Genomic DNA, 23,791 nt, shown 5'->3' with positions numbered 1-23,791 from the left:
GATGGTGCCGGCCTCTCCAGACAGAAAGGACACTGGACAGGGGCGGGACAGCTGTCCTCAGCACGCCTGGCCACTCCCGCCCGTTTCACTGCCACGTGCGAGCGAGCACTGGCCTCTCTCCACCAACACCGACGGGGCCCCGTGGGGAGCTCACTCTGTCTGAGTGAGGTGCTGGGGTTACAGAGACGGGAAGACCGGTCCCCGCCCTGGAGAAGCTCGCCGCCTTCAGTGAGAAGGAACCACGGTTAGAACACAATGAGACACAAGAAGGGGCTCTGCTTAAAAAGCGAAAAGGCAATATTCAAGAGGGCCTGGGAGCCAGGTGGGCATCACGGGCCAGAAGAGAGAGCAGGAGGGGCCTCGGCCCGTGATGGGGGGATCTCAGGCAGAAAAGAACACAGCAGTGGGGTTCCAGAAGGCACAGCTCTCTGCACAGCTTACAAGGGGCACAATATGGGGGGCCCACCATATATGCGGGAAAAAACATGATTCGAAAAGATACACGCACCCCAATGTTCTTAGCCACACTATTTACAGTAGTCGGGACATGGAAGCAACCTAAGTGTCCACTGACAGGTGAATGGATAAAGAAGATGTGGTGGTACATATATACAAGGAATATTACTCAGCCATAAAAAGAATAAAATAATGCCATTTGCAGCAACATGGATGGACCTAGAGATGATCATACTAAGCGAAGTAAGTCAGACACACAAAGACAAATACCATATGATAGCCCTTATATGTGGAATCTAAAAAGATGAGACAAATGAACTTATTTACAAAACAGAAACAGCATCACAGACATAGAAAACAAACTTATGGTTACCAAATAGGAAAGCAGGGAAGGGATAAATTAGGAGTTTGGGATTAAAATATATATACTACTATATATAAAACTGATAACCAACAAGGACCTACTGTATAGCACAGACATTCAACACCTCGTAAAAACCTATAAAAGAATCTGAAAAAGGAATATATATGTATATATATGTATAACTGAATCACTTTGCTGTACACTGAAACCAACACAACATTGTAAATCAACTATATTTCAATAAAAATTTTAAAACTACATTAAAAAAATATGTTGGGTGCCCGGGTCCTCTGGGGCTGGAAGTAGGCAGCCAGTCACCCTGTACCTTCTGGTCCATCCATGTTCCCTACAAACTCCCCAAGGCCAGCTGGTTCACACACAGGGCCCTGGCCAGAAAACACTCCCCAAATGCGTGACGACTGAGTCATCCTCTCAAAACCTCAGCCCAGGCACCTGTCACACATGAAAGGTGAAAACAACCCAAAGGTCCACCAGCTGAGGAACAGAGAAGCAGACCGTGGTTTATACACACCGTGGCATATCACTCAGCTACTAAAAGGAGGGAAGCGCTGACATGTGCTCCGACATGGATGAACTCCGAAAACATCACACCAAGTGAGAGAAACCGGAGACAAAAGGACACGTACAGTATGATTCCACTTACATGAAATGCTCAGAATAGGCAAAGCCACAGAAGCAGAAGCAGAAGGCAGATGAAGGGTGGCCAGGGGCCCAGGGGCAGCAGGGACTGGGGAGGCACTGCTGATGAGACAACTCTGCCTTTTGGGGTGACGAACATGTTTTGGAACTAGACAGTGGTGATGGTGGCACAACATTGTGAATGTACTTAATGCCACTGAATCATACATTTTTTAATGGCTAAAATGGTGATTGCCATATTATGTGTATTTCACCGCAAAAGGAAAAAACCCACAGCCTAGACGCAGTTTCAGAGGGAAGTTGGGGGAATCACGTACGTGCAGGGGTCGGTAGTACTGGGCAACCACACCGTAGGTTCTATTGCCGCAGACATCAGTCAGCACCAGAAAGTGGACGCAGTCCTCCTTGGGCTCAGAGGCCACACACACGCCCCCTGTAGGCAGAAAAAAGAAAGAAGGAACCTCATTCTGGCCACGTGGCATCCACCGTGAGGCCTGGGCTATCCCTAAGCGGCAGGACACGCCCCTCTCTGTCCGCTGTGGCACTCTGACGGCCAGACGTGCTAATTCTTCAGGCCGTGCACCACCTCCCTCAGTCCCTCCCCCTCAGCAGCAATTTCTTTGCTGGCACTCTGTGCTCTGAAGACTTTGTGAAGGATCATGGGAACGGGCCCCCAGACAGACCCTTCAGGGCGCACCTGGCGTGGTAGCCATTTCCTGAGCCCAGTGGGGAAGGGGGTGTCCCAGCCTATCCAGGAGAGCAGGAAATCGCATCAATTTCTCTGTGGAGCCTCCGGACAGGTCCTTCTGTCAAGCCCTCAGTCTGAGTTTTCTACACCGGGCACTTGAACATCTCTCAGTGAGAGAAATGAAGCCAGAGCATAAGCCCGCTCGTCAGCAGGAACTGGCCAGTCTGGGAAAAGGCCGGCCGGTGCGCACCTGGGAAGCAGAGCTGCGGCAGGGCGAGCAGGTCCACGCCGTTGGGGATGCCCACGTCCTCGGGGTCCTGGCCCCTGGGGCCGCCGGGGTGGCCCTTCGAGGGCTCCGCCTTGGGCCTCTCTCTCTTCTTCCGGAAGGAGCGCCTCCTGGTCTTCCCCAGCGTCACACAGCTCACGCCGGCCGGCTGACTGTCCTCCTTAGTGACAAACGGAGGCACGAAGACCGACAGGACCTCCGGATCCAGAGAAGACAGGCTCTTGACTCCCTTTTTCTGGGCGACCTAAAGCAGGTGGAAATAAGAGTCAGCGCAGCGGTGCCAGCCCTGCTCTGTCCGACCCTCCCGTCGTAGCATCTGCTGTCTTCTGGCCTCTCCACCCCCCAAACCCCCGGTGAGTTCTGCATCACATGCCTGGCTTTTCCCACCAGCAGCTCGAGATGGTAAGGAATTGCTTTTAGGAAATCTCAGGCCCTACACTCAGCGAGTGACGGACCCCTTCAGAGCCTGGTCCTTCAGCTGCTGACGGGGACGCCATGACTGGCCCCTTGGCTCCAAGGCTCGGTTCTGGGCCGGCACCGCGATGGAGACCTGGGTTCAGATCCCAGCGCTGTGGGAACCACGGCAGCAAATTACTTGTTCCCTCTGAGCTTCCCTTTCGAGAGGCGAGTGCAGGGACTCACAGGTCAAGTGCTCAGCCCCCGTGGGCCCCCAGGAGGCCCCCCGTCCCGTCCCCCCAGAGGATGGTGGGGACGGCGAGCCCCAAGAAGGGCTCTGCATCTTGTCAAACCCACATGGGCATGTTTGCCAACACGTGCCCGCCTCGCCAACTGGGCCACCGCGCACATAGTTCTGTCACCTCCGGCCTGGGAGGACACAAGGAGGAGTGAGGAAGGCCCTGATGGACACAGTGGAGAGCCACCTCCTCCCGCCAGACCGTCCCAGGATCCGTAAAAGGGGCTTCTTAGCCTCAGTTCTTTTATACTTCAACTTGGTCCAGATTTGTTTAACCTTTTATCTTTTCCTTCTTCCTCAAATAACATAGGTCACCTTCTCTCTCTTTTTCTTTCTAGTGAGTTAGGACTAAACAAACACTGGTGCCAGCTTGATTTCAGATCTTCCAAGGAAGGTATTGATATTATGAACTGCAGTCTGTCCACGAGAAGGAAGGGCTGCCAAGCCAGCTAAAGACAGAAAAGAGTAAAGCAGGATTCTCTGGGTGTAAAAGATACAGACGGTAAGAGGTGGCCGTCATGTTGGGGAGTGGGTAACCTAGGGTCTTTGAGGACCCTAGAAATGGCATCAGGAAGAACACCACTGTCACCAGAGAAATGTGGCCTTGACTGGCAGAAAAGGAACAGCCAGCGTCAATATTTTGGTAAGAATCAGTGGTACCAACAGGGGACTATTACACTTAAAAGGATATCTACAATGACAGCATTTTCAGTCAGTAAATACACTCTAAACTCAATACGCTATTTTTATGGGATGTAATGTGAATTCAGATAACAGTTTCTTTATATTTGGGGAAAAAAGTTAATGCCAGTAGGAACCAACACCAAACATGGGAAATCTCTACTGCTGTATAATTTAAAAACCTTTTGTGTATCATGCACAAAAGGAATCCTTTTCTTTACTTGTATGAAACCTCTTCTAAAACCTTCCTATCAAAATCCAGCAGTTCGGACCTAATTCCCTATGGAAACATGCTCGTCTATTTCCTCCGCACGTGAGACGTTATATCCACAGAGACTGGGCGATACCTCACCTCACCTCACCGCAGGACAGCTCTTGGTATAAATTACAGTCAGAGGAGCAAACGGGTCCCCTCATTGATCGACCCCTTTTCCTGAAACTTCCCAAGGCCGCCTCCTTTCTGCAATTTCACCTCTCCAGCCCTCTCCCTGGCAGCCCCTGCAGACAGACCCCCAGGGCCAATCCTTGGCCCCAGTCCCGCCTCATGCAACAGCCTGCAGGGCAGTCTCTACCCTCCTGCGGTTCCAGGTATGCACACAGGGACAGCTCCCAGGGTTCTGCCCCCAGGGGTGGGGCCTCTGTGCCATCCCAGCTGTACCCAACTGCCTCCCAATATACGCCGTGAGTCCCTTAAACTTAGTTTCAAAAATTAAGCCCACACTTATTTCCAAAGACTTGATCATCCACCTCTCTGCTCCTCTGTGGGCAGCATGACACCACTTGGGCATTTAGGGTGGGACCGGCGCTATGGCCCCTCACTCCCCATCGGGAAACCCACATCTCGACGGTGGGCCGCAGAAAGGTCTCTGAAAAAAGCCCAGCTGCTGCCCCATCTGCACCACGTTTGCAAACCCTTGGCTCAGAGTAGGTACAGATTCACCATGAACTAATCTTCCCGGTTGCTGCCGAGAGAAGAACAACAGCCCCGCCTCCTCCCACCTGGCCCGACGTCCACTCTCCCAAAGGGGGGGGCGGTCCCCCATCTAAAGAGCACACATGACTCTTCCCTCACCTGCCCCAACAGTCGTGGCTCCAGCTGCCCGGCGCCAGCCTCTTACCCCAGCAAACCAGCCCTGCAGACCCATCTCCGTCCCTCAGCCAGACCTAAAAAGTGTGTTTGTTTCTACACATTACCATCCTCACACATATTCCCGTGCAGGTATCACACGGTGCATGTGTCACGTGACAGGCCGACCACCTGCACTGGTTGTGCACCTGGCAGCAGGCCAGCCTGCTTCCAAAGCCAGGGCACCCAAGCCACTCACGACTGAAGCCCTCAGTCATCTCAACACATGCGCCTTTGTCACGATGCTGTGCTTCTCCCTGCCCTTCACTCTGCCTGACACGTGCCCTGCCCCCTCCTCACCCCACCTCCTCACCAGCGACCCCCCCAACACTCACTGGAGGCGGCGTTTCCTCACCCTGCAGCCAGGGACACACACCTCCTCCAGCCATCACGCCCGGTTCATCATCTCCTAGAACGTCACCATCCGGAGGCCACCTTCCCATCACCTCCTAGAGCATCGCTGCCCGGCACGGTGGTCCTACATCACCTCCAGAATGGCGGGCCGGGGTGAGGCAGGGATTGTGCGGCCCTCCTCTCTGCAGCCCCACAGGCAGCACAGAGGATGGCTCTGAGTGGATGCCGTTCCTGCATTGCCACCCTGGCACTCGTGATCTCTTGGAGGTATGTTCAGTCTGCATGGAGAATTGGTCATTACGGTAAAGCCAATGAACTCCGTAATTCCCACTAGCTACCTTTAGTCACTGAAAGTGATGTGGCCACAATCCAGCCAACTTGGCATTTAGCAGCTCGTTACACATCTGTCTTTTTTTTTTTTTTTCTCCGAAATGGAAATCCCTGTTGTCTTTTCTGATTGGATAAGCAATACAGTCTCATTTTAAAAAATTATAACAACAATATAGAAATAATAAAGGAAATAATGATAGAAAGGGAATGCCTTCCCCATAATCCCATGACTCAAAGGTAATCTAAACAGCATGGGATACATGCTTCCCATTTTTAAAATATAAACATAAATATAACTTTTTCATAAACACAATTATATTTAAATGATTTCATAAGCTTTTTTCCCCATTTAACCATACAGTGTGCTGACTCTCCTGTTGACACTTTAGCATGTCCCACTGTGTACAATTCGGCACCACCCCTGCCCAATCCCCTTCTGACGGACAGCTGGGTTGCTCCCAAGTCTTCATCACGCTAAACAACAGGCAGCAATGAGGTCTCACCCGAATATACTTGCACACGTCTGACTCTGTAATTAGAATAAACTCCTAGGTATTTTATTCTTTTCGTTGTGATGGTAAATGGGATTGTTTCCTTAATTTCTCTTTCTGGTCTTTCATTGTTAGTGTATAAGAATGCAAGAGACTTCTGGGCATTAGTTTTGTATCCTGCGATTTTACCAAATTCATTGCTTAGCTCTAGTAGTTTTCTGGTGGCAACTTTAGGAATAAACCTACCTAAGGAGGCAAAAGACCTGTACTCAGAAAACTATAAAACACTGATTAAAGAAATCAAAGATGACACAAACAGATGGAGAAATATATACCACGTTCTTGGATTGGAAGAATCAATCTTGTGAAAACGACTATACTACCCAAAGCAATCTACAGATTCAATGCAATACCTATCAAATTACCAATGGCATTCTTCACAGAATTAGAACAAAAAATGTTACAATTTGTATGGAAACACAAAAACCCTGAATAGCCAAAGCAATCTTGAGAAAGAAAAACAGAGCTGGATGAATCAGGCTCCCCATCTTCAAACAATACTACAAAGCTACAGTAATCAAGACAGTATGGTACTAGCACAAAAACATAAATAGATCAATGGTACAGGATAGAAAGCCCAGAGATAAACCCACAGACCTATGGTCACCTAATCTATGACAAAGGAGGCAAGAATATACAATGGAGAAAAGACAGCCTCTTCAATAAGTAGTGCCGGAAAAGCTGGACAGTTACATGTAAAAGAATGAAATTAGAACACTACCTAACACCATACACAAAAATAAACTTGAAATGGATTAAAGACCTAAATGTAAGACCAGACACTATACAACTCTTAGAGGAAAACATAGGAAAAACACTCTTTGACATAAACCACAGCAAGATCTTTCTTGACCCACCTCCTAATGAAAATAAAAACAAAAATAAACAAATGGGACCTAATGAAACTTCAAAGCTTTTGCACAGCAAAGGAAACCATAAACAGGACAAAAAGACAACCCTCAGAATGGGAGAAAATATTTGCAAATGAAGCAACGGACAAAAGATTAATCTCCAAAATATACAAACAGCTCATGGAGCTCAGTATCAAAAAAACAAACAACCCAATCAAAAAATGGGCAGAAGACCTAAATAGAAATCTCACCAAAGAAGACATACAAATGGCCAAGAAGCATATGAAAAGATGCTCAACATCACTAATTATCAGAGCAATGCAAATCAAAACTACAATGAGGTATCACCTCACACCATCAGAATGGCCATCATCAAAAAATCTACAAACAATAAATGCTGGAGAGGGTGTGGAGAAAAGGGAGCCCTCTTGCATTGTTGGTGAGAATGTAAATTGATACAGCCACTGTGGAGAACAGTATGGAGGTTCCTTAAAAAACTGAAAATAGAACTACCATATGACCCAGCAATCCCACTATGGGGCATATACCCTGAGAAAACCATAATTCAAAAGGACACATGTACCCCAATGTTCATTGCAGCACTATTTACAACAGCCAGGACATGGAAACAAGCTAAACGTCCAATGACAGATGAATGGATAAAAAAGATGTGGTATATATATATATATATATATATACACACACACATATACATACACACACACAATGGAATATTACTCAGCCATAAAAAGGAATGAAATTGGGTCACTTGTAGAGAAGTGGATGGACCTAGAGTCTGTCATACAGAGTGAAGTAAGTCAGAAACAGAAAAAAACAAATATCGTATATTAATGCATATATATGGAATCTAGAAAAATGGTACAGATGGATGAACCTATTTCCAGGGCAGTAATAGAGATGCAGGTGTAGAGAACAGACATGTGGACACGGGGGGAAGGGGAGGGTGGGACGAATTGGGAGATTAGGATTGACATATATACACTACCATGTGTAAAACAGTTAGCTAGTGGGAACCTGCTATAAAGCACAGAGAGCTCAGCTCTGTGTTCTGTGATGACCTAGATGGGTGGGATGGGGGGGGGAGGTGGGAGGGAGGGGATATACGTATGCATATAGCTGATTCACTTCATTGTACAGCAGAAACTAACACAACAGTGTAAAGCAATTATACTCCAATAAAAATAAAATGAAATAAAATAAAATAAAAAGAATAAACTCCTGAAAGCGCAATCCTGGGCCCCAGAGAGTTAATATGTTACTTTCTGATACATGTTGCAACTGCCCCTCACCCAGCCCCTCCACCACCCTACCACCCCCCCAAAGATGATGTCCATTTCCACAGACTCCGCCCAGGGTAGTTTCCTGCTCTTCCCTCCCAGACACTGACTTACTAAAAAGTAAAAAACCACAACACTCTTAATTCATGTGAGGCATTGTTAGATGACATAATGGCATTGATCTTCACTATAGGATTGGCTGTCATTTGTGAAATAAAACAGAAATAGATTTTTTTTAAATGCTCTAGAAGAGTCCAACACAGTTGCCAGTAGTCACATGTGATTATTCAAATTAATATTAAATGAAATATAAAATCCAGTTCCTCAGTGGCACTAGCCACACTTCAAACACTCAGTAGCCACATGTGGCCAGCTGCTACCAAACTGGATGGTGGAGGTGAAAAACACTGGTCGTCATCATCTGGAAGGTTTCTGTTGGACAGTGCTGCTCTAGAAATGGAAAGCCAGGATGCTCTCCACTAAAAAACATAAAAATGTGCCTTCACCCACAAGATTTATGCCAGTGACCTACACTGTGAAAGGTGCTCTGAGCACTTTTCCACCACCCTGTGATGGATTTGTGATGGATCCCTTCGCATCTATGTGTTTAGTCTCCACAGCAACCAAGGAGTAGAAGGAAATGTAACTGACCACAGTAATTCACTGGGGATTGAACTGTATTTTCGAATTCTTTGTCACTAACCTCAATAAAACAAACACCATCCCATCTAAGGAATAAATAAAACATGAAGTTAGGACACTACACTATCCTAACAACAAGCAGGATATTTCTCATACCTCTGGGCTTCTGTTTTCATGGGTCACCAAATAGGAATCCCTGAATCGGAGAGAAACGGTGACTTTTAAAAGTAAAATTAAAAGTTATTTAAAAGCCTTGGATATTCAAAATAGAACTGCTATAAAAATAAAACTGAATAAATGATATCCTATGTTTGATTAATTGTAACATTAATGTAGGTCTTACAATGAGGATGTTACTCCATTTCACAACACTCCTCCTTTTCCTGCTCCTTCAACTATTTTTCCCTCCACCCTTTGCCGAACCCGTAACAGAAGCAGAGTACAGAATAAAGAGGATGATGGCTAAAATGCAGAGTGGCCGACTGCCCACTCGACTTGCAAAATGTCGTAGTCTGTTTAGTTCAGGAAAGTACCACTGTAAATATTCCGTTGATTCATCCTCTTCTCATCACGGCAATGAACAGACATGTTGTGATCACCCAAGAAACAAGATGCCCAACTGTGGCGAAGACCCAAACTGAAACCAGGTCATTTCCTATCAGAAGAAAAAGGAGGTAATGCCATTTGGCACTGAGAGGCAGAGAGACAACTCAACTCAATCCACAGGGTCAGAGGAGGCAGAGGCCAAAGGGGGACCCAGACATGATGGAGGTTCGCGGAGTGAGAGGGGGGAGGGAAATGCAGAAATCATCAAAATTGGCCTTATACTAAAGCCAAGGCATAGAGACCACCAAGACATTACCAGACACATTTATCCGGGTTAATTTTTGCAACATTTAGCTCCTCTTAGTGATGCCCATTCAATCCTGCAGCCCTAAATACTCAAAATGGCTTTCTCTGCCTTTCCTTGCTGTCGTCTGGAACCAGATGAAAGGACCTGTCCAGATAATGAGGCAGTAGAGTCGGGAACTCTCTGGACACACCGAGCACCACCACTAACCCGAGAAAAATGATAAGAGTCCCAGACATCTAGGCCAAGGGAAAGAGAGGGCCACAGACCCACTCCAAAGAAAGCCAGGGTTCCGGAACTAAGAACAAGTGAGAGCACAGGGAAGAAAAAAGAAAAATGTCCCAAGCTGCGGTCCCGGAGGAAGGGACGCGAGCTTGCCACTTTGGCTGCCAGGGTGCAGAGCGGAGAACAGGGGGAGGCGGGCTGCAAGTGTTTTACAGTGAAAAACAGCTCGTTTCATCGCATACCGACTAAATGGAGAACGTATAAAGGCGGTCCTTAAATCTACCGAAAATATCCTTATGCTGTGCCTAGAACAGCACCGGCACCTAGGAGACCGTGAATCTGTGGAATGAGTGAAATCATTTAATAGCGGGCAAGGATTCGGTGCTGGAGGCCGCGGAACTCCAGGCGGCCGGGCCGCGTCTTCACCTGACCCAGGTGGGCGTCCTGAGGCAGAGAAGCCGAGCGGGACGAAGCGCTTAGGAAGCGGCCCGACGGACGCGAGCTTCTCCATCACACTTCATCGCGGTGCGACTCCAGCGGGTCCCCCCCCCCCGCCGAGAGATCCTCCCGGAGGGGAGGGGAGGGGAGGGAGCCCCCAGCCGGCTGCCACTCGCGACTCCACCGCGGCTGCGAGGACAGCTGCTGCTCTCGCCCCGGGAGGCTGGAGGTGGCCGGCCCGGCCGGACCTCGGCGCAGCTTCCCCACCCGGCGGACGCCGGGGGCTCCGTGCGCACCCGGGGTGGGGGTGCGCGGGGCCCGACCCCGTTCCCCGGCCGCCCCGCCCGCGTCGGTGTCCCCGCCGGGCCTTACCTGCTCGGGGCCGCGGAGGCTGTCCCGGGGGGCCCCCAGCAGCGCGCACAGCTCCAGCAACCCCGAGGGCAGCGCCAGGTACTGCGGGGCGGCCTCCGCCATGGCTGCTCCGCGGCCGCGGCCGGCTGGGCGTACCCCGCCCGGGCGCCTCGGGCCACCCGGCCCCGACCCCGCGCCCCGGCCGCAACTTCGCCCGCCGCCCAGCCCAGCGCCCGCGCCAGCTGCAGCCGGCCGGTCCGCGGAGAGCGCCGTCCGCGGGGCGGGACGTGCGGGGCGGGGCCTGGCGGGGGCGGGCTCGGGGCCCGGCGCGAGGTCGTCATTTCCGAACCGGGCCGGCGGGCTCCGGCGCGTGCGCGGCGTCTGAGCGCCCAGCTGCCTCCGTCGGCCCAGCCTCTCCCTGCCGGCAGCCCCCTCCTCGGGGAACCGGGGAAGAGGTGGGCGGGGTCTTCAGGTGGCCCAGGAGGGCTCCCAGCCTCCAGGGCCGAGGGTGCGGGAGTCACCTGCTCCCGCAAGCCTCCGGGCCCAACCTTGGAGGGAATAAGGCCGGGGGCGCCCCCTGCCGCCGCCGCCTCCAGGAAGCCCTCCTGCGAGCAGGGCCGTGGCGTTGGCCGGTCGTGGACGGCAGGAAAGGCCGGTGGGCATAATAACTATGCCCGGTTAACCTAAGGCTGGCCAAGTCTGCTAAGAGGTTGAGTAAAATTCAGCAGGAAACGGGGTGGGGTGGGCGCCGCTAGACTAGAACGCGGGGAGCGCAGGACTGCGGAGGGTCCGAAGATGGACAGGGTCCTTCCCCGGCCAGCTGCAGGCCTGGCCTGATCCCGGCTGGGGCCAAGAGGCTGGTTTCGGTGCCTGGTCACTGGCACAGAACTTGGAGGGGACGCCGGCCCCAGTCCTAGCTCTGCCTCCCAGCCGACCTTGGGCAGTATCTATAAAACCGTGTAGGAAATGATACCAAAGGAACTTTCCTAGTTCTAATAATCTATGATTCTTTTTTTAAAATCTGAAATGCTTAATAATAATGTCGAACAATAACTACAAAGCAAGGTCAAAATGAAAACAGGGCTGGGAGGTGTGGATCTGGAGGCCGAAGGATTCCTTCTTCCTTTCCAGCCTGGTGAGGCCCCCACTGACTGCCGCCTGACTCACACGGGATTTGTGTTTCACTGTTAAGTCGTCTAACGATCATGAATCACAGCTGGTTCTCACTCAGGTCGAGGCTGCCCAGCATCCCTGGCTCTCATCGGTGAGCCATGACCAGTAGTTGCAACCACTGACTTCAAAAGGACAGATTTTGCTTGTAATGGTCTAGCTCTCTCCACGGTGTCCTGGTTGTTGGCAGCCTTGGCAGAGGGCGGGGTGGAGCCTGTCACCTGAGAATCCGCAGTGCCCAGGAGAGAGACTCACAGATGCCACTGGCGGCTTGAGCAGCAAGGCCTTGGGCTTGCAGGGACCTGGGCTGGCGTCTGCCCCCCCGTGTGAGCTGTGTGACAGCCAAGCTCCTCAACGCCCCGAGCTTCGGCTTCCTGTTTGTTCAAACACTGCCAGGCGTGGCCAGGACTCAGGGGGTAAACACTAGGCAGCTATCTGGGTGAGGACCCAGTGAGGTTCAAGCAGGAGCAGGTGTCCCTATTCCTCCGAGAGGCGCAAGGGTTTAAGGAAGGGAGCTCCAGGATTGGGGTGGAAAGTCTGGGGCCTGCTGTGGGCGCGGCTATGGAACTCCCCTTTTCTAGGCCTCCCATTCCTCATCGTTAACACTGGAGAAGGGGCCAGATGACCTCAGAGGGGCTCCTAGCTCCGCACTCTTGCTTTTTAATAAGTCCCTGTTGCTCATTCTGCAGGGACTGCCAAAGTGCCTCCAGTAAGATTTGCCCCACCCTTGAGAGTGCTAACGGATTGGAGATAGAAGTGGACATAACCAGCAATCAAAATCCCAGGTGATGTAAGGGTCACGTAGAGGCTGATGACGTACTTGAGGGAGGAAGGGGGGGAGCAGAGCCTCGCTGACAAGCCCACCGCCCAGGTGGGTGTCACTGCCGCACATTAGAGCCAGGGGAAGCAGAGCTCAGATCAGTTAAGGAACCTGCTGGCACGGTGCCCGCCTTGCAACAGACTTTCACGGGTAGGTTACCCCTCCCCTTCTTCCGCCCCAGCCTGTGTAATTTGTTTGCTGTTCTGTCCAGCTCTCAGGATTACTGTGCAGATCAAGTGGGAAAATAGGTATGAAAATAGTTTGTAAACCATAAAGTACTGATGCAAAAATAGGGTACGAGCACAACGTTGTGAATTTATTAAATGACACTAAACTGCTTTGAAATGGTTAATTTTCTGGAATGGAATTTCACCTCAATAAATGATTTTTTAATGGCATTTATGAGGACTTCAATCTATCAACACTTCTTTGGGCATTTTAGCAGAGGTTTAGGTGTTAACCAGAATTCTTTTGAAAAAAATATAGGGAGCTTCATAACATTGGATTTGGCAATGATTTCTTGCATCTGACATCAAAAGCACAGGCCATGAAAGAAAAGTAGATGAATTCATCAAAACTAAAAACTTTTGGTGCTACAAAGGGCATTCTGACAAAAGTGAAAAGGCAACCTACAGAATAAGAGAAAATGTTTGCAAATCATATATCTGATAAGGGATAAATATTCCACAGCTCAACAATAACAAAACAACCCAATTAAAAAATGGACAGGGCTTCCCTGGTGGCGCAGTGGTTGAGAGTCTGCCTGCCAATGCAGGGGACACGGGTTCGAGCCCTGGTCTGGGAGGATCCCACATGCCGCGGAGCAACTGGGCCCGTGAGCCACAGCTACTGAGCCTGCGCGTCTGGAGCCTGTGCTCCACAACAAGAGAGGCCGCGATGGTGAGAGGCCCGCGCACCGCGATGAAGAGTGGCCCCTGCTTGCCGAAACTAGAGAAAGCCCTCGCACAGAAACGAGGGCCCAACGCAGCCAAAAAATTTTTTTTTAATTAATTAATTTAAAAAAAAATGGACAAAGGATTGAATAGACGTTTCTCATACACAATTTCTCATACACAAATGGCCAAAAAGTTTTCAATAAAAACTGTGACCCTGCTCTATTTCACACATCTCCCCAGCTGGTTCAGCACACACACAGGTGCACAGCTTTCTCGACTTTTTCCTATGCTGCTTCAGAACCATATGTGATGTGATGTAATACCTTTATATGTAGATATAAATACACAAATGCAACCAGTTTATTGAGGACTTGGTGGTTGATGTGAAAGTGAAATGGTCTCCAAGTAAAAAACCTCACAGTAACAACAACAACAGTAGGGGACAAATGTGTGGGATATTCAGCGTTCTGTTTTGTCCCTTGAAGAAGGGGAGAAAGGGTTCTGGTGGTCAGTAGCAGGGTTTGTGTCCAGATGACAGCATGTCAGCATTATAACTGTTTGGACAGACCAGCCTTTTCTCATCCCTGCATTAAATGTCAAACCCTGGGGTCCCAACTGAGTGCTCCAGCCCCACCTCTCGCTGGGCCCCTCCTGCACTCCTCAGACTCATCAGAAACCCCCAGGTGCGTGGCACTTTCAGGCTTCCCTTCAGGCTGCCTGGGATGCACTTTCCCTGCTCTGGCCTGCACCTGCCCTGCCCTGTCTCCTACCCCCGTGGGAAGCAGGGCAGAACCCTCTACTCTGGATTACAGTGTCTTCATCCTCAATTGCCTGCTGCAAATCCTGATTCCAATATTTGCTAAGTATTTGACCTTGGACAAGTTACTTCATCTCTCCAGGCCTCGGTTTCTCATCTATAAAGTGGGGATGTTAAGAGTACCACTTCTCAGACTTCCCTGGTGGCGCAGTGGTTAAGAATCTGCCTGCCAATGCAGGGGACACGGGTTCGAGCCCTGGTCCAGGAAGATCCCACATGCCACGGAGCAACTAAGCCTGCGCGCCTAGAGCCCGTGCTCAGCGACGAGAAGCCACCGCAATGAGAAGCCCGTGCACTGCAACGAAGAGTAGCCCCCGCTCACTGCAACTAGAGAAAGCCCATGCGCAGCAACGAAGACCCAATGCAGCCAAAAATTTTTTTAAAATTAATAATAATAATAGTACTGCTTCTCAAGGTTGTTCTGAGGGTCCAGGGTCACATAGACCACCATCGCTGGTCAGGTGCAATCAGTGTTATCTTCTACTATCATCTTTACAGGAATTGTCTACAGGGCCTGTCCCCCGACTTGATGGTATGTAGGGACCGGGTCATGTTGACACACATACATAACACAAACATCCACACGCAGTGGGCACACAATACCTGCTCTCTGATGCAGTCTGCAGCCTTCAGATGCACTTTACCATGTTACAACTTTTTAAAAAACGTTTAAATTCTTTTGCCTCACAAAAATTCTGAGGTAGAGGTTAGCTGGTTCTCCACACAAAAATGTAAGCCAAGCTTCATCAATTCTTGGGAAAGTACAATCACATACCTGTTAGCAAAGAAAAGCATGAGTATGAATAAACAGTTTTCTCCAGGAAATGAGGGGACCAGCATGTGGAGAGAAGAATGTTTACCACGTAGAAATCAGAGGTAAACTATTCCACATCCAAGCCCCTCTAACTAGCTGTCTGACCTAGCACCTCCCTTTACTTCCCAAGCCTCAGTTTCCTCATTTCTGTTTATTGAGCACCTACTGTGTGCCTGGTCCTGTAATAAGAACTGGGAACACAAAGAATAAATACAAAATATAGACTCCACCTACCACCCCCTCCACCCCCCCCAAGCTCCCAGTGCAGCAAACGTGTGTTCAGGGGCGGGAAGGAAGCAGAGGGTGTGTGGAATCGGGGAAGTGACCCAGGGAGACTCAGGCAAGAGGAGAACCCCCGAAACTAACCTCGAAGGGTGACGAGGCATCTTCCGGGGAGAAAAGGCACAGAGGGCACGGCACGGCAGGCTACGCAGAGGGAGCAGTATGGTGTGTGCAGAGGGCCACGAACCAGCACTTGGGTCCTGCAGCCGTGGGAGCTGGTGAGAGATGTGTGTCTGGTGCCCCCTGCTCTGCCCACACCCCTGGAACAGCGCCCAGCGCATGGTGTGGGCTCCACGCATGCCTGGGGTTGGGGGACAGGGACAGATCGGGAAAGCTGGCATCTACCCTGGGGATCCTGCCAAGTGGCGGAGGACTTTGACCAGGAAAGAAATGGGGCCAGTCAGGTATGGGAGAGGGCTGACTCAGGCTGTAGGGCAGAGGCAGGAAATCCAACGGGAATTCTGCAGTCATCAGGCAGGGGAGGGAGGGGTCTGAATGGGCAGTGGGTGCAGGGGGGGAGGGCACAGAGTGAGAAAGTCTCAGGAGGCAATGGGGAGGGGGCCAGCTGACCCCAGGTTTCTCCTCCCTGGCCGCACAGATGAGACTGGCCCCCGTGCCATCTCCCCAGTGCGGACGACACCACGTTCTAGGGGCTTGTTGGTCTGTCTTCCAGATGCTCCGTCAGCAACCTGGGGGCAGGGATGCGGTCGAGATGCCTCTGCTCTGTCCCCGGAGCCAGTCAGAGCCCAGCACAGAGCAGGCCCTCACTCGTGCAGAAAGGTCCCACGAGGCCCAGGCAGGCGGGGGCCAGAGGAGCCTCGGGGGGACAGATGACCTTGGCAGGCCTGTGGATGTGTACATGGGACATCCCACGGGCTGTGTGTGTGTGTGTGTGTGTGTACTGTCATGTTTAGGTCTGGGCCCTTTCTTCCCTCTCCTGTGGTGGGAAAGGATGGGAGGAATGTAAGAGAAACAGAGGGCAGTTACAATAGACGGCACGTAGGCTCTGGGCAGTGGGCATCAGGCGGCGAGCCTGAGCCATCGCCCAGAGAGATGTGATGGTGTCACAGCAAACGGCACAGGTGCTGCTAGTCGTCAGGGTAACCATGCCACGGGAGGGGTCCCCTCGCCCAGTGCCCAGTGTCTGCCCAGACAGTGTGCTCCTGCCCCAGCCAGCCATAACCCCATCATTAGATGTTGCTGTCTCTAAAAAATTAATGAATTAGAGGAAGCCGTGTGTCAGGAATGCTAACTCCCCAGGCCTACGTGGAGACTGTACAATCTGAGCTCAACATCTCACAGCATTTTGAAGGGTGCAAACGGTCTCTTCACACTGGCCACAGGAAAGAATCCCATGGAATGTTTCAACAAACCCCTCTGCCAGGCCCTCCCCCGAGCTGTGGAGGACTGGGTGTTGGCCGATCCCAGGCAGCTGTGGTCCTGCAGGCCCGCTGGGCCACATAAGGCACAGCCAGGCTTCAGAACCACTGGGCTGGACTTCCCTGGTGGCACAGTGATTAAGAATCCGCCTGCCAATGCAGGAGACACAGGTTCGAGCCCTGGTCCGGGAAGATCCCACATGCCGTGGAGCAGCTAAGCCCGTGTGCCACAACTACCGAGCCTGTACTCTAGAGCCCGCGAGCCACAACTACTGGGCCTACGTGCCACAGCTACTGAAGCCCGCTCTCCTAGAGCCCATGCTCCGCAACAAGAGAAGCCACCACAAGGAGAAGCCCGCGCACCGCAGTGAAGAGTAGCCCCCGCTCGCCGCAACTAGAGAAAGCCCACGCGCAGCAGTGAAGGCCCAACACAGCCAAAAAATAAAAAATAAATTGAAAAAGAAATCATTGGGCTGTTGCTACATTTTGTCAGTTGCAAAACGGAAGTAATAGTACTCCCCTCCCCGAAATAAAAACCTTTAGCTCCGCTCAACAAAGGTTTATTGCCTACTGTGTGCTGACCACCGCCATGCCTGACAGTTCTGGCGAGTAGTGGGGCTGAATTAGAATCTGCCCTGACGTGGGCCCGGCCCGGCACCCACGGCCGGGTGACCCCGGGGAGGCTGTTCTCACCCTGTGCACATCAGTCCCCAGCGCCCAGCCCTACGTCTGGCACAAAGTAATAGGTGCACAGGAACATTTGATGAATAAAACAAAGTTCCACTGACCGTTGATTAGGGTCCATCTGCGCAGTGGGGTGACGTTTAGCAGTGATTCTCTGACGCAATATTGAATAAAAGAATAAAGTCACAGGAGAACATACACTATGATGTCATTTAATGAGCGTGCACAAAACACACGTATGTAAGAAAACCCTGAAGAACAAGGGGTAGTGATACCAAATTCTGGGCAGGAACAGGCTAGGTTCTGTGGTCCTTCAGCGGGTGGGGCAGGGAGTGTCTGTCTGTGGTAGAATGGTTGGACGTGTTCTTTGTAAACACTTTATCAGAAAAAAAGAGAAAGTCAATGGTTTCATCTATTTCTGGAACACTATTGTGTTTAAGATAATGTGATTGCAGTGAAGATACTTCTCCAAATTCAAATACCAACCAACTATCCCAGACCCTAATCCCTGAGAGGGTGGCCTGGAGCTAGAAAAAGGCTGAGAGGATGAGGATGAGGATGAAATGTGTGACTTCAAAAGGAAAAAGGGAAGCTAGCCCACCGCCTCGTGGGCTGTCTCAGGGGTCCTGACGGTCTGGTGGCCAAGGGGGTGCCCATTCTGAAACTCAACCGCCCCCCAAGAAGGGTCTCCCTTAAAGAGAATTCCGGGAAGAGAAGGATGGTAGAAGGGAGACCTGGGACACTTTGGCGTAGGCGCCAGGAACCTGTGTACACTCCTGTGTAGGTGCCTGTGGCTGCAGAGCCGCTGTGCAGCCAGGGAGGTGCCGGGTCAGGGTCCACACGGCTGGGTGGCCACGCTCCTCCTCTGGGTGAAGACAGACAGGAAGCTGCGGTCCGGCTGCCGCTATGTGTTCGGGCGAGAGGAAGGGGACAGATGTGAGAACTGACTTAACCCATCCGGACTGGGAATCAAGACAAATAAAAATAGAGAGCTAACAGTAAGTGGGTGGGAAAGGGGAAGTCAGGTACCAGTCCGCTCGAGGGCCCAAGAGGGAAGCTCAAGGCCATTCAAGGTTATTTCCCACTGCACCTTCTGTTCCCGCTGCCCTGGAATGCACTCTCCCCTTTTCTCCCCGGATAACTCTGACTTACCTTTCATTGACTCAGGTACCCCCTCCTCCAGGAAGCCCTCCCTCCCTGCTTCCCATACCCAGGCTGGGCGGCAGCCCTCCCCACCCCATCACACCTCTTGAGCCCTCATCTTGTCCCTCTGACCTGGAGGCTCCCATCCCCTGTGCCTGCTCTTGGGCTCCAACCTTATAACCTCTCAGTTGATCCTGGCTCCAGAGCCTCAGCTCAGCCCCTCTCACACGGGCACTTCTCCTGAGAAAGGGTCCTGCCCTGTACCTCATCCAGTGAAAGGGGCACCAGCACTGGAGGCAGAAAGACCCAAGACCAGCCGCAGCTCCATCCTTCACTAACTGCAGGGCGACGGCAATGCAGACCCCGAGAGGCTGGTGTGAGGGCAAAGGGGATCCTCGGTAAATGCCGACACCCCGCTCCACTTTGCTTCCGACTTTCCCCTCCTTGGGAGCCTCTGCATGCTGCAGAGCCCGGCCAGGGCAGACAGAGGCGAGGGGCCGCCCGTAGCAATGGTGCACCGGCTGCTGATTACGCACCTAATGGATGCTTTGTGTGCACAGGTGTGTTTTCTTACCCATCACCCCTCCAGCCCATGGCCAGGTGTCACCCCATTTGGCAGATCAGGACCCGTGGCCCAGCAAGGGGAGCCCCTTACCCAAGAGGACACAGCGGTCAGCGGGGGGACGCAGACGCATACCCGGGTGGGGTCGGCGCCAGCGCCCAGGCCCCTGCCTGAGGCGGACCTGCCCACCTCAGGCCGCTGGCTCTGCAGGTGGTTCTTGCTTGGCGGTTAACAGGGCCTCCCACGCTGGAATGTTATCATTAGAAGGGATTTTCAGACCCAGTCAACTCTAACTCCCCGGGGCAGTGAAAGTTCAGAGCTGGAAACACCCCCTTCCCGTCATAAGAACACATTCCCGAGAGAGGAGGTTAGTCCTGGGAGGCCAGTCCTGAGCAGGGATACTCCCTCCCACCAGCCCAGCAGCGTGGTCCTGAGCCCACCCGCAGGGAAGTGTGCCGCCCCCCAGAGGTGCCCGCTTGCCCGGCCCCACCAGGAAGTGGGGCTGGGGGGCATGGGCGGCTCAAGTCGCGTCACACACGTCTCCTGGTCCCCGGAGCAGCTCAGGTCAGAGCAGCAGCTGGGCTCTCCTGTCCGTCCTCCGTCCCTCTTGGCCTCCAAACCCAAAGCCAGGCTGAGCCCAGGGTCAAGGAGGGGCAGAGGCCTGAGGCCCAGCTGCTGCCCAGTCCCCTTGCTTCTCTCTCAGCTGGCCACCCACCGAGCCACCAACACCCATTTCCTGGTGTGTGTGTGTGTGTGTGTGTGTGTGTGTGTGAGAGTGTGTGAGGCTGGGGGGCATTGAGAGCCAGATGGTGGAGGGGGGCCGGGGCAAGGGAGGGCCCTAGACCCGAGTCTCCCCCGCCCCCGTTCCCGGGCCCCCTCCCACCCGGGACCCGCTGAGACGTCCTTTTCAAGCACATGGAGCCCTTCCAAGAACTCCACACCGTTCTTCACGGAAGGAAGCAGCCGCTCCCACGTCTAGCAACTCTCCCCCGTCACCGGCTCCTGCGTGGGCAAGCGAGGGCAGTGACAGGGGCCGCAGATGAATTCCATCCAAGGGTCCGAAGGGTCCAGAAGGCCTGGGGGGAGTCGGCCGACGGTGGGTTTGTTTAAAACCCAGTTTAAAACCCAGCATCACTGCCTGAAACACGGCCCTCGCCCCGCAGTGGGCTCTGTTTTGGGAGCTCTTTCCCACTCCTGCAAGAGTGAGACCCCGGAGAGGGGGGGGATGCGCCCTGATGCCAGCCCCTCACCTGCCTCTGGCCTGGGAGGGGTCCCGCTGCTTCAGTGAATGAACAAGCCAGTCCTGTTGTTCTTGCTGCAAAAATCACTCAGCAGCTGCTGGGACCCCTCAGGCCAGGCCCCAGGTGGAGCGCTGGAAGCAGAGAGGAGCAGGGAGGCCCCACTGACAGGGGTGCCACCAGGCCTGGAGCACCGGGCAGGCCAGGTGGGGGCCCCACTCGGCCAGGTGTGCCTCAGCCTGCTCCCACAGCCCTGGTGCATCTATCACCTCATGCCCCTCACTCACCCGTCTCTCCAGCCTGCGAGGTGGTGAGCTCCCCGTTCTGATGCAGCACCCGCACACGGCCCTGCCCTCGTCCCTCCTCCACTGGGTGCTTGGTGCTGGGTCATTCTAGTCCTGTGCTGCCCAACTCGGAAACCAGCCACACGAGGCCTAGTACTGCCACAGGCGGGTGTGAAGGGAGCCTGCTCTAGATTTCAAAGACAGCACGAGAGAAGAATGTAAAGTACCTCCTTACTAATTTGTACATTGATCCGTGTCAAAATGATAATATCTTACATATGCCAAGTTAAATAAACGTATTATTAAACTGAATGTCACCTGTTTCTTTTCACTTTGTTTAACGTGGCTGCTGTTTACCTCTGTGGCCGGCATTCTATTTCTCTTGCCCAGCCCTAGTCCGTATTTAATGAGCTTCGAAAAGGAAGTCTGAAAGACAAATTCACGCATGCACTTACACTGATATTAATTGAGCAACTACTATGTGTCAGGAATGCAGAGACAAGCCAGCCATGTCCCTGCCCCCCGGAACCTCCCTAGAGGGCCAGGTACTGCCCCAGGCCACGCTCCGAGGTCGTGTAGGCGCAGGACTCAGACCCACTTCCGGGGGGGCTGCTCCACATGCTTGCCCCCGAGCGTGCTGGTGGCTTGCTCAGCGTGAGTGTCAGTTTTTCCTTCTCGGAGAAGGGCCGGCACAGGGCAAGGTCCCTCCACGCCTCTCCCTGCCTGAGTGGCTGTCTCATGCCACTGTGTTTCTCTAAGTCAAACAGGGTGGTTGTCCACAGGGTGACTGAGGGGACCCTGAGCTGGGGTGGGTGACACACCCACACAGGGCCAGCACCCAGTGGTCTCTTGGGTCATGGACGCCAATCACATCCCACCAGACATAGAAACAGGAGGCGGATTTATAAAGAGACGCCTACAGTTTGGTATGTGCCGTGAGGGTTTTCTTACAATCATTTTGAACCTATTTTTATTAAACTCTTTATAAAGACATGTAAATGAAGGTGCCGAGTCAACCTGTAATTCTGCTCTTTCCCTTAAGGTGAAATCTTTCTTTAGACTAAAATTCGTTTATGAAAAATAAGCTTTCCTTGAATAGACCAAGTGCGTCTCATGCTGTGATGTCTCCCCAAGTCTGTTTAATCCCCAAACCGGTCAGAAAGGCCATCTTGTCATGTCACCACGCTGGGAGCCATTTGGTGATAGATACCAAGTATAGTTTTGTACCGGCTATAGTTTTTCCAAAAGCATTTCATTCTCATGCTGATTTTTGCCACCTTACCACGAAAGCTGAGCATCCTGGTTTGTTCAGACCTGGTGTATTTAACAAATGCTCAACTGATGATTCTAATTGGGAAAAAAGAAAAACCACCCAGAGAAACATATAAACGATCTAGGCTGGGGGAAGCGCTTGGCTTCTTCACAACTTGCAAAACTTAACAGAGCTCTTTTCTATTTATTTATTTTTCAGTCGAAGTATAGTGGATTTACAGTGCTGTGTTAATTTCTGCTGTACAGCACTCAGTTATACACATATATGCATTCTTTTTCATATTCTTTTCCATTATGGTTTGTCGTAGGATATTGAATATAGTTCCCTGTGCTCTACTGTAGGACCTTGTTACCCATCCATTCTCTATGTAATAGTTTGCATCTACTAACCCCAAACTCCCAGTCCCTCCCTCCCCCACCCCGCCTCCCCCTTGGCAACCACAGTCTGTTCGCAGAGCCCTTTTTAGAACGCTGGTGTTTGAAGCTACATCTGCAGATCGATAAGAGCACCACTTGTTTTAGAATTATCTACATCTGTTATCACTGGATCCTCACCACATTGCAGCAGATAAAAGCGAAGAACCCTGTTGCTTTTTTTTTTTTGACCTCACCACGCGGCATGCGGGATCTTACTTCCCCCACCAGGGATCAAACCCGCGCCCCCTGCATTGGAAGCGTGGAGTCTTAACCACTGGACCGCCAGGGAAGTCCCTCGAATATCCCATCTTACACAAGAGAAACCTGGGGCCAGCGCTGGTCGGCGTCTGACAGCCGGTGACGAGAGGGGAGAAGGTTTGCTGGTCACCTCCTCCCGTCGACACCACATCCGCTCTGGGCTGGGACCCACCTGCCCCGTCAGTCAGGCCTACTTCATAAAATGCGGGCTGGGACTGGTGGGGCGGAGCTGGGAGTCTGTGGGAGGCCCAGTGAGACCTCGGGGTGTCATGGAATGAAGGGCTGAGCTTCCGCAGCCAAAGCCTGGTCCCCGCACTCGCCACCACCTCAGCTCGGAGCATCTTTGTTACCCTGGTGGCCTTGGGCAGGCCCCCCACCTGCCTCCTGTCCATGTTACTGGTGACCACCACCAGGTGCCTCCCTTGACTAGCCTGGCCTTGTGGAGCCCCTAGGCACCCAGCTCGGGGGGCCTTGGCCTGACACTCCTGAGCCGCTGCTGCGGCCCCAGGGAGCCAGCCAGGCCCCTAGCAGCAGTTTCTCCACTGGACGGCCTTGCGCTGGCAGAGGGGCCGGTCCCACTGCGGCCTCCTCCTGTGCGAATGGTCCTCAGGGCAGACCCAGCTGAGCAGGAGGCACGGGTGGGGACACCGTTGCCCCCCTGGTCTCTCCCTGTCCCTCCTCTGCCCTGGACACCCCGCCCCCGGCCACTCTGCCCGGGCAGCGCACGGTTGGGTGGTCATTCACTTCCCTGCTTAAGGGCCTTCAGTGGCGCAGTCCCCTTAGCACTGCCTTCCAAGCCCCCGCAGACTGGCTTGTTCGGTCTCAACTCCACCCCGCGCCCTCCACTCGCCCCCAACGCCCACTGAACTCGAATGGCTTCAGCAGCGGCTAGTTCTCCAGGCCCTTCGAT

The 23,791-nt window shown here is 52.4% G+C and overlaps 1 protein-coding gene across 5 annotated transcripts in view; it reads right to left on the bottom strand.

The window, feature by feature from the left end:
- DENND3 (DENN domain containing 3) overlaps positions 1-11,131 on the bottom strand; it is a 64,039-nt gene extending 52,908 nt beyond the window's left edge. For all 5 annotated transcript variants that reach the window (XR_014255686.1, XM_082433768.1, XM_082433769.1 and 2 more), the window contains exons 1-3: positions 10,867-11,131; positions 2,419-2,698; positions 1,798-1,913 (exon numbers count right to left, since the gene is read on the bottom strand). Coding sequence is in view for 4 of the 5 variants with exons in the window: in XM_082433768.1 (XP_082289894.1) it covers positions 1,798-1,913; positions 2,419-2,698; positions 10,867-10,968 (498 nt within the window). In the remaining variant the exon portion in view is untranslated. The remainder of the gene's footprint in view (positions 1-1,797; positions 1,914-2,418; positions 2,699-10,866) is intronic.
- Positions 11,132-23,791: the final 12,660 nt, after the last annotated feature.

Source organism: Balaenoptera physalus (assembly GCF_965194825.1).
Source record: "Balaenoptera physalus genome assembly, chromosome: 17".
NCBI classification, from domain to species: Eukaryota; Metazoa; Chordata; class Mammalia; order Artiodactyla; family Balaenopteridae; genus Balaenoptera; species Balaenoptera physalus.
Note: the sequence above shows the minus strand (reverse complement) of the source record. Positions and strands in the feature narration are given on the sequence as shown.